Below are 10,914 nucleotides of genomic sequence, written 5' to 3'. Positions count from 1 at the left end.
GCCCTGTTGCCTTGTAGAGTTTTTAAGGCTAAAACTGGGAGAAATAAATTCTGACTTATAATTACTCTTCCTTGAGACTCTTAAAATTTATTTATTGTGCTTGCCATTATCTTACTCCTGATTCCATTTTCTACATTTACAAAACTCTTACAAATCATTTGTCCCTGTACGGAATACTACAGATCTACAAATCTCTCACAAATCATTTGTCCCAGTATGGAATACTGTAGTCATATTTAGAATGGTTTTGTGCTTATTCTTTATAGTTATTAATTCCGTCATTATCACTGAACATATCAGCCATTGGTGCAAGATGTCTTGTGGCAACAGTGGTCTTACATCCATCAGGCATTCTTACATGATTATTAAAAATAATTAAAAATTAATAATTATCTAAATTAATAATATATTGGCTTAACTGAGGGCAAATGGAAAAAACGTTATGCTGACCACAAACATAAAAAATACTCAAAAGAGACTATGCTGTCTAAATATATATGGCAAAAGAAAAAAATATTAATTTTAAATTAAACTAGTCTACCCTAAAAACTGCGCCTGTCTGTAATAACATTTCCAAAAAATGTATACTATGTTTACAAGAAAAATTTGAAATTATTACTCATTTAGACTGAGAAAATTTACTGAATAAAAAATCAGTATAAATTATATATATATATATATATATATATATATATATATATATATATATATATATATATATATATATATATATATATATATATATATATATATATATATATATATATATATATATATATGTATATATATATATATATATATGTATATATATATATGTATATATATATATATATATATGTATATGTATATGTATATATATATATATATATATATATATATATATATATATATATATATATATATATAACCCTCGGAATTAGGGTAGGCATTCAGCAATGCCAACCTGAAAGTGTTTGAAGTCGGCAAAAAATTGCCGACCTCATTTCTATGTTTTTTTTTTTTTTTTTGTTATTTCACCTCCCCAAGGCCCAGAAGGCCACTACAGATGAGGAGGCTACTTAATTGTGGTTATAACCCTCTCTCAACTCTATAACTCCGAAACACGACCCTTGACGAACAAGGCCGCTGCGCGGAGAAACAAGTTGAGCGCGGTACTACCAGGGACATGGTGGGGATCGAACTTGGAACCTCTCGCTTACAAAGCGAGAGCTCTACCACTACACCACTACCGCGTTTTATGGTAAGACCTTTGTATCAAATAATTTTTGGCGACCTTTAAAAGATTGAGGTCGGCAAATTATTGCTGGCCTCATTTTTCCTAATTCTGAGGGTTGTATATTTTATATATATATATATATATATATATATATATATATATATATTATATATTAATATATATTTATATATAGGGAATAGTATGAGAACATACCAAGGACTCATCAGGGAGAAGCACTATCAGTGGAAGCAGGCATTTCAAATAATGGCTTTAACCTATCTGGTCAGGAGAAAAATATCCACTTTTCATAATAAAATCTAGGAAGTTTTTACACTAAGTAGACAATATTTATAATTGCTTTTGTAAAAGCTTCAAGAAATTTCTCAAAATTGAAATTATGTTTATTTTTAGAAGTACCACACACAAGCAAGTTATCTAGATATACAAAGGTGTCTTCTAATTTGTTTTCTTGAATAAACATACCCTTGATTCTTTGAAATTGTGCGACAGCATTAGCGAAGCCAAAAAGAATTTTTTTAAATTGGAATAGATGTCCATTGGACTCAAAGGCAGTATAAAACTTGTCACTTTCTAGGAGAGGTATTTGGTGATAAGCACTTTTTAAATCAAATGTGCCAAACAATGAATATTTTGCAACAGAGTTAACTAACTTATTGATGTTAGGTAAATTATAAGCATCAAGTAGTGTAAAATGATTTATTGTTTGTGAGTAAACACTGACCATGCGTTTCTTATGTTTCTTATTCCTGGTAATGACTGTTTGTGAACATCAAGGAGAGTTACTGGGTTCAATTAGTTCCAAAAGTTTTTTTATTTCTTGTTCAATGAATGTTTTGTCCTCTGAATTATATACTGTATGAAATCTCTACCAATTATGATTTGTTAACAAGAATTGAGTATAACCAAAAAGTATGTATTAAAGTACTCCATACCAAATAAAGTGAAGTTAGTTAAAGCTTTACCTATAACTTGACAAGATAAAGATGGATCAACCATAAAGACTTTTTTATTAGAAAGGAGTATGTTAAGTTTTAAAGAGTCACATAATGATTTGTTTATAAATGAACTTCCAGTGTTAAGAAGAGCTCTTACCTTGGCCATAGCAATAAAGACAAAAACAATAGAATTGAGTGAGTTGATAGAAAAGCAAGCAATCAAGGGTAAACTTGGTGCATGGAAGTTAGCAGCAGCAGACTTAACAAAGTTCTTTGATGATTTGCATACTTTTTTAAAATGTCCTTTTTTTACCACAATTGTTACATTCTGCGTCTCTTGCAGGACACGATTGTCATAAATGATGTTTACTTTCACAGAAATAACAAACTCCACTAGGCTTAGTAGAAACCAAAGCAAGCTCAGTAGTTCATTCAGAATATACATTATATTCAGAATATTTATTAATTGTAGCAACATTACAATATTCTATTTGTGAATACATTTTGTTATTTCTTTGAGTGTTTTCCAATGAAAGTGCTTGATTATTTATATTAAAATCATTTTCAATTCATAATCAATTATAGGCTTCAGTAAGTTTAAGAGTAGAGTTTTCTAGTGTTAGCGAATATGATGAGAGCTTAGACCACTTATAAATGTATCATGAATGTATACTTCTGAAGAATACATTCATGACACATTTATAATGTTCTGAAGCAGAAACCTGTTTAAAAGTTGCAACCTTTACTAAGTGTATATAAGGCCTGCAAAAACTTATCAATAGATTCTCTAGATGATTGTTTACGTGAAGCTAACTGATGTCTAGAAAATAATTCATTTTTAGGTTTTATAAATAAGTTTTCCAGGATTTCTATAGCACCTTCAAATGATTCAATGCCAGCAATATAGTTGAACACGGAAGGAGATAAATAGTTAATGCGGACATCTAATTTATCTTCTGTTTGTATAGTTTTCATGAAGTTTGTAAAAGTTCTAAACCAGTGTGACCATTTTTTAAAAGCTGATGCAGAATTGGGATTACTGCCAAATCGTTCCAGTTTTAAATATTTATCCATTAAAATATGAAGACTAAATTCAAACAATAACTATAAAGATATTTTGAATGAACCTGATACAATCCCTTTACCTGAGCCTCTTCATCCTAAAAGATTTCAAATCTTTTCTACTCTCTATTCAACAAATTCTAATGGAATTTCTATTGAAGAATAAGTCCCTCATTGTTCAGGAAGATCCCGGAATCCTCCTAAATATTTAGGGTGTCCCAGAAAAAAAAAATTTTTTGAATTTAATATTGTGCATTATGTCAATTCTCCTTATTTGGTCCCAGTAGACCACCATAAAAATATCCGGGCTCAAAGTCACTGAGCCCGGATATTTTTATGGTGGTTTTACTATAGCTGTAGAAGGTATTTTAGAAAAAATTTGCATATAAATTTTAATGAGGTTTTTTTCCATTTATTTATTGAAATTATATTTTATAAAATATTGAATACTGGTAGTATTCAATATTTTATAAAAAATTCAAATAAAATTAAAGTTAATCATCCAAAATTATTAATTCTGACTGCTATACTTACTGCAACTTTGAAAAAATTTTATAATTATTTAATTTTTTATTATAATTGCATTGTTTTTTAATGTTTTTTAATGTTTTTTAAAATAAAATACTAAAAAATACAACAACAAAAAAAATAGGTGGTGCAAAAATTATTAAACTTTTGTTGGAAAAAATATATTTCAAAAATAAAAATATAAGCATAATGTGCTTTTTTTATCTAAATATTCTTCAAGTCATGTTTAGTGGCATGTTTAAACACCTTTTGCCGGTTGTCTAAAACCACCATCATCACCACCATGTCTTGGAGCCTGTCTTCAGAATGTGTCCTTCCAATGAAATCCTGCACCAATTCGATGTGTCTTTCAGCTCTGTCATTAACAACTGCTAATTGACCAACACTGGACACAAATGTCTTGAAAGATTTATTGTTGAAATATTTCTCAAAATTTGACATTCCTTCTTCTTTCCATGAGAGAATGTCATCTTTAGTTATACCAAGATGAAGAAAAAAAAAATAAGACTCCTGAAAAACAAAGTCTGATAGCTTTGAGAGGAGACAGACCTGTGTAAAAGGTTTTGGTTATTCTTTGTCAAAGCTCTTCATCTCTGGAACATCATATTTTAATAACTCTACAAGAATATCCGTCAATGTTGGCCAATGTATTCACGTCTTTTTCAATCTTAACCAAAGATCTTGATATTTTTTGTATAAAGATCGACTGGGTCCTTTTTTTTCTCCCTGTAATTCCATCATAACATGATGAACATGTCTTTCTATTATATGGTGCCTAAATTTATTATTATTATCTTTTTCTGTCATTACTCTCAGAAAAAAAGAAAAGAAAAAATTGCCTGTAATTTATATAGTAAAGCATCATACCTGCACATTAGCCAAAGAATTAGACAAGGTAGAGAATAAACTGCAATATTTCTAATTGCACCATTATGTTTTCCAGTGTTTGAGCGAGTTGTTTCAGCACAACAAGCTATGATCTGGTCTTTTAAGTCATAATATTCCACAAGACTTTGGATAGCCAGTGCTTGATCTTTCCCTTTGGAGGAGGGTACTTCAAGTATTTCCAGAAGAAAGTCAAGTGAGCGGGTCTCTGGAGAGGAAACACTAATTGCCAACCTTTCTACTGTTTCCGAAATCTTTACCTCTGTCCTGTACTGCTTGACCAACTTTGTGTCAAAGTGAAGAACAAGTTTTAAGCCCCTTACCTTATCCAGGTTCTGCTCTCTCACTATAAGTGCTTCATTCTCTATAATTTCATGGTTTTTTCTTGCCATCTGTGACTTAGAAATATTCAAAATGTCAGTATCTACTCCCCCAGCTTGGAATAGGGAAGACAACATTGCTATTTCAGCTCTCACACTAACTTGATACCTAAAAAAAAATACAGAGCATTGTCATTTTTTAAATTATGTAACATTTAAGTTGTTTAAACTTGAAGTTTTATATATACTTTAAATATACTTAACTTTTTTATATATAAACTTATTTACCTTGTCATAAATGAAATCCACTTATCCAAAACATCATTCAGACTGAGTTGAAGACAAATCTTGGTTGAATCACACAACTTTTTTTTACAGTAGGAGTTTCAAAGTCTGAACCATAATCTGTTCCACTACACCCACTGGAGAATTCCTGCTCAAAATTTCTCAAAGCTTCTTCTTCTGCTGCTTTTTCCAGTAATTGACTTTTTTTTTGTTCAACAATTGCTTTCAGTCTCTCCTGCTGTTGCTCTTCTTCTTCCATCTTCCTCAGCAGATTTTTCATTCTTTCCTTGCCTTCAGCAACTATTTCAGCAAATGTTTTGTCATTTTTGTAGGACATTTTGACCATGTCTCCTTTCAAACATTTTTTCAAAAAAATTGAATCCTCCTTTTACAGCCTCTTTACTCCTTCTAGGATCCTGGCTAATTAACTTGAAAATGTTTTCCTTGTGTATAGGAAACAAAACATTGGCTTTGTCTAAGAACTCTTGAGTATGTTGGCTCATGGTTTCTTTTCTCATCTCTAAGGTTCTCATCTTTAAAATTTTAAAATACTGGGTATACAGAGCAATGATTCTATTCCTGAATTAAAAGTTACAACATTTAAAAAATGTCAATGTTTTAAAATATAGTATAAAAACTTATGTAATTATATTTCACAGATAAATGTTTCACAGAATACTTAATTTTTATGGGAAATTTTTACTAGAGAAAAATGCTCTAGATATTTAGTAACTTACTTAATCGATCATCCACTGATGATAAAAATTTTCATCAAAGCCTGCCTTGTTCCAAATGTTAATCAGTTCCCTTATGATGCACACATTTGTTATTTCGTTTCTGCAATCAGCATAACACATTAGCATAACAATCATTAAAATTTATATGAAACATTTTTCTAAATTACCTTCTTCAGCTTAACAATCATTTTTAGCCCAGATATTTTTATAGTGGTCTACGGGAACCAAATAAGGAGGATTGACATAGTGCACAATATTAAATTCAAAATTTTTTCTTCTGGGACACCCTAATGTATACTTCTGAAGAATACATTCATGACACATTTATAATGTTCTGAAGCAGAAACCTGTTTAAAAGTTGCAACCTTTACTAAGTGTATATAAGGCCTGCAAAAACTTATCAATAGATTCTCTAGATGATTGTTTACGTGAAGCTAACTGATGTCTAGAAAATAATTCATTTTTAGGTTTTATAAATAAGTTTTCCAGGATTTCTATAGCACCTTCAAATGATTCAATGCCAGCAATATAGTTGAACACGGAAGGAGATAAATAGTTAATGCGGACATCTAATTTATCTTCTGTTTGTATAGTTTTCATGAAGTTTGTAAAAGTTCTAAACCAGTGTGACCATTTTTTAAAAGCTGATGCAGAATTGGGATTACTGCCAAATCGTTCCAGTTTTAAATATTTATCCATTAAAATATGAAGACTAAATTCAAACAATAACTATAAAGATATTTTGAATGAACCTGATACAATCCCTTTACCTGAGCCTCTTCATCCTAAAAGATTTCAAATCTTTTCTACTCTCTATTCAACAAATTCTAATGGAATTTCTATTGAAGAATAAGTCCCTCATTGTTCAGGAAGATCCCGGAATCCTCCTAAATATTTGAATAACTATATTTGAACTATTTAAACTTATTTAACTATATTGTTTTATTTAGTACGGTAGAATGTGCTGATTCTTATTATTATTATTATTATTATCCTTGTTGAGTTTTATTATGTGTAAACTAAAACTAACCTGTTTGTATATTTTAGTTTACATATTATTATATGAAGAAAAAAGCCTTCTATGTCGGCTTAGGATTAATTACAGACTATTAAATTCATTACACTACAGGTTTATCTAATGATAGTCTTTCTTTTAGACAAGCTTGAGTCTCTCTCCCATCAATGTGAAGTTACATCTCTTTCTCTTTTCTACAAATATGATATCATGATCCACGCTCAAAAGAGCTATCATTTCTAGTTCCATCAACTAAAACTCATCCTTGCTTTACTTGTTATTCAACAAAGTCACATCCTTTTACTGTTTCTGACCCTTCATGCTAAAAAAAGTTGTCTAGTTTTTTTTTCCTGCGCTTTAAACCCATGAAACTCTCTCCCATCTTCATGTTTTCCTGATTCATACAATATGCTTTTCAAGTGAGCAGTGGTAACACCCTTGCCTCAGAAACAAAGGATCGAACCCTACCTGGGCAAGTTTTGTGACATCAGTTAGGAAGGAGACATGAACTTCCTAATAAATGCTCTTCCGCTGAGCTCTGTGATCAGGGCGCAACAAATCAACGAACGTGCCAATGTCTGTTAGAAAAAAGACAGAAAAACGAACATCACATTTCCTTATTTTTACTTAAGCAAACGTTGGCGTTCGCTTAAAATTTTTAAAAATGAATGGATAACTTTAGCAATTCTTTTATCCAAACAATTATGCGATTGATAGTTTTTTATTTATTATAAAAAAACAATAAATTACTAAAATTTAAAACGTATTTTCAACAACTTTTAAAAGAAACCATGCTAATTCTTTCTTCAAAAAATGTTACTTTTAAGTTTAATAATTAAGTACTTGACTGAAGAAAGTAATTATGTTTCAGCATGGTTTTTAGACGCATTTTCGCATGGAAAAATGCATGCGCTTATGCATGAAAAATTTTAGTTAAAATGAATGCATTTGCAATTACTTTAAAAGAAACCATGCTAAAACATTGCCCTGGTGATAAAAGTGTAACTTCATATATTATTGGTATTGTCTCATCCGTGGAGACTTTTTAAATATAGAGGAATATTTATTGACTTCAATAAATACATCACTTATCTTATAACCAGCTGCCGCAAGGGAGTACCTAACTATAACCCTGGGGCAGCAACCTTTTTTTCTTTTATTATTGATCATTATTAAAATAAAATAAAAGATTGCTTCCCTATGCCAAACTTTAAGCCGAAGTACCAGCACTCTTTTGTGACAGCAGGCTATAAGATAGTTGATGTATGTACTGAAGCCAATAATTATTCTTTTATGTTTAATAAGTCTACACTGACAAGAGCGCAATGAAAAAAATGTATAACCATTTTATTGCAGATTTACCAAATTATTTTTTACTATTTTTAGATTTTCTAAGGTCAAACCTAATTCCCCCAAGTTACAAAGTCAGACTATGTCGATGAAAAAAATAAATTCTAGATTTTTATTTTGATAAATGCGAACTATTTACTCAGTCTTATTTCTCTCGGATCACAATTTTTTTTACATAATGATTTTAACTCTTCAAAAATTTATATATGTTTGTGGTAAAAAATTTAGAAAATAAGAATAAACTTTTTTGTTTTAAATTTTTTCTACTTTTTATAATTATTTTAACCTTATTCTTTTTTCCTTTTTCATAATTTTTTTTTCATACACATACATTTCTTTAGGTCTGCTAACCTAGAACTGTTTGAGGTCGGTAAATGTTTTTTGACAAAATTTATTGTTGATACTTTAGATATTATACCACTGAAAGTGCAAAATTTGAAGTTTCACAATATGGAGATATTATTGAATATATCAAAGTTGGAACTAAATAGATGGATAAACATTGCTATATACTATTATGAGTAAACTAAAATGTTTTTCTCAAATTTATTTGTTAATTTAACAACTCAAGTCCTATATAACATTAAAATAAAACAATAACATTATTTCTAGTTGTAGTTAGGACTTTTATATTTATTTTTTAAATGCACTTAAAAATTACATCACTGTTGAACTTGTTTCAGTATTATAATACATAATACTTATAATAGACATAACCTTTTTATTACTATAAAAAAAAGATACTCATGAGCATAATAAAAATTTAACTTTAGAAATTTAGTCTGGCATATATATATTTTATATACTGAAAAGTTTGGTTTAAATAAAATAAGTTTAGACTATAATAAAACCAAAGATGATTTTTTTCCAATTAGTTTAAACATTTAAAAGCATAAAATGTTTACTCTATATTACTTATGTTTAAATTGGTTTAGCTATAGCATTTTAGCTATAGCTTAGCTGTAATGGCTCGCTTTTCTCTCATTGCATCTATCTGTAGATAGATGATATACTTATTTAAAATATTTTGAACAGATGGTTTGTTTACTTAAATTATTTTAAACAGATAACTTGAATAGATTAAAATGTAAAGAATAATTAAACAAAATAAAGTTTTTAAACATTAAAAGATATATTAATACTCTATTACCTTTCGAATGGAGAGGTAACTTCCCTACCAATGATCTTAAATGTTCATTGGTTGGATGTAAGTAGCGATAAAGTTTTCCACAAATTATCCATCTAGCAATTGAATAAAATGATGAAAGTTTTACCATGAATAGTGAAATGATCAAAGTTGTTAAAAATTGCATACCAAGTAATGCCATTATAAGCTAACAGACTAAATTTAAAAAAAAATTAGGATTCATAATTTTCATACTAAAAACTACATTGACAAAAATACATTAACAAAACAAAAAAAATATATAATAATTTATAAAAGGATAATTTAGACAATTAAAAAAATTACTTAATTTTACTACTTTAACGTATTCTATTTAGTAATTGGAAATTTCAAAGAAAAAATATATTTAGGGGACTTCAACGACCCTTGAACACTTTTCAGGTTCCTAAAATATCTAAAATAAATTTTCAATGATTTAAAAAATAATGAAAAAATTTTTTTTTTTTTTTTTTTTGATAATATCAGGAACCAAAAAAATATTCGATCTATGTAATATCATATTTATTACTACTAGTATATACTTTTGTATGTAATTTTGCTCTTTAAAATTTAAAATACGTTGACCTATTTTTGAAGACTTACAAAATAGGTCGACCTAGATTAAATAGCGCAAAACTATATACAAAAGTATATATTATAAAGTATTATAACATGATACTACATATTTTTAAATACAGATGAGACATATATGCATTTAAAACTATGTAATATAATATTACACTAAAACAAATCCATAGACACGCGATGTCGATGGATTTTATAATCCATCGATGTCGATGGATTTTATAATCAATCGACATCGGCGGAGCGGATCAGCGAGGCGGATAATAAAGATGATACTAACGGCAGCGCTCAAATAAAAGAATTCTTTTCGAGGAAATCAAATTACATTAAATATAACAAAATGATTAAACTGTGATTTTTTTAATGGTGAATTTATTTTAAAAATTGATAACGAAAATATAAATTACCTTATTTAATATCACAATACCCAACCAAAATGCATTTTTATGTTAGGTATGGATTGATCTGGCAAAAAGCAATGTAATCCGCCAAACTTTATTGAGTAGTGGTCGATACTAAAAAGTACCACCAAATGATATCGATATTAGGTAAACCAAGCAGTGGCGTACCCAGAACTCTTGCCGGCCGGGGTGGTCTCCAATTTGCTACCCTTTCAAAGTTAATCAAATGGTGGTTTTTTATAAATTAGTAAACATAAATAATTAAAGGACAGTTAGGAAAAACGACTTAAGTCATAAAATCGTTTTTTAGGTAATTCAAAAAACAAACTTTGAAAGTCTAAGAAAACTTAAAATTTTTTAAACTTCAAAGCAAAATCAGTCATTGTGGAACGAATACTACTTTTTACCA

General features: G+C 29.0%; 1 protein-coding gene across 2 annotated transcripts in view; it reads right to left on the bottom strand.

The window, feature by feature from the left end:
• The window catches only part of LOC100206985 (transmembrane protein 161B), a 22,053-nt gene extending 12,326 nt beyond the window's left edge, over window positions 1-9,727 (bottom strand). Inside the window, exon 1 of one of the 2 annotated variants that reach the window (XM_065790314.1) lies at window positions 9,505-9,727. In XM_065790314.1, the coding sequence (XP_065646386.1) occupies window positions 9,505-9,682 (178 nt within the window). In that variant the 5' untranslated portion in view covers window positions 9,683-9,727. The remainder of the gene's footprint in view (window positions 1-9,504) is intronic. The other variant, XM_065790313.1, reaches the window with a different exon arrangement.
• Between the last annotated feature and the right edge of the window lie 1,187 nt (window positions 9,728-10,914).

Source organism: Hydra vulgaris, chromosome 02, assembly GCF_038396675.1.
Source record: "Hydra vulgaris chromosome 02, alternate assembly HydraT2T_AEP".
In the NCBI taxonomy this organism is placed as follows: Eukaryota; Metazoa; Cnidaria; class Hydrozoa; order Anthoathecata; family Hydridae; genus Hydra; species Hydra vulgaris.
This window is presented reverse-complemented; position numbering and strand designations above follow the sequence as displayed.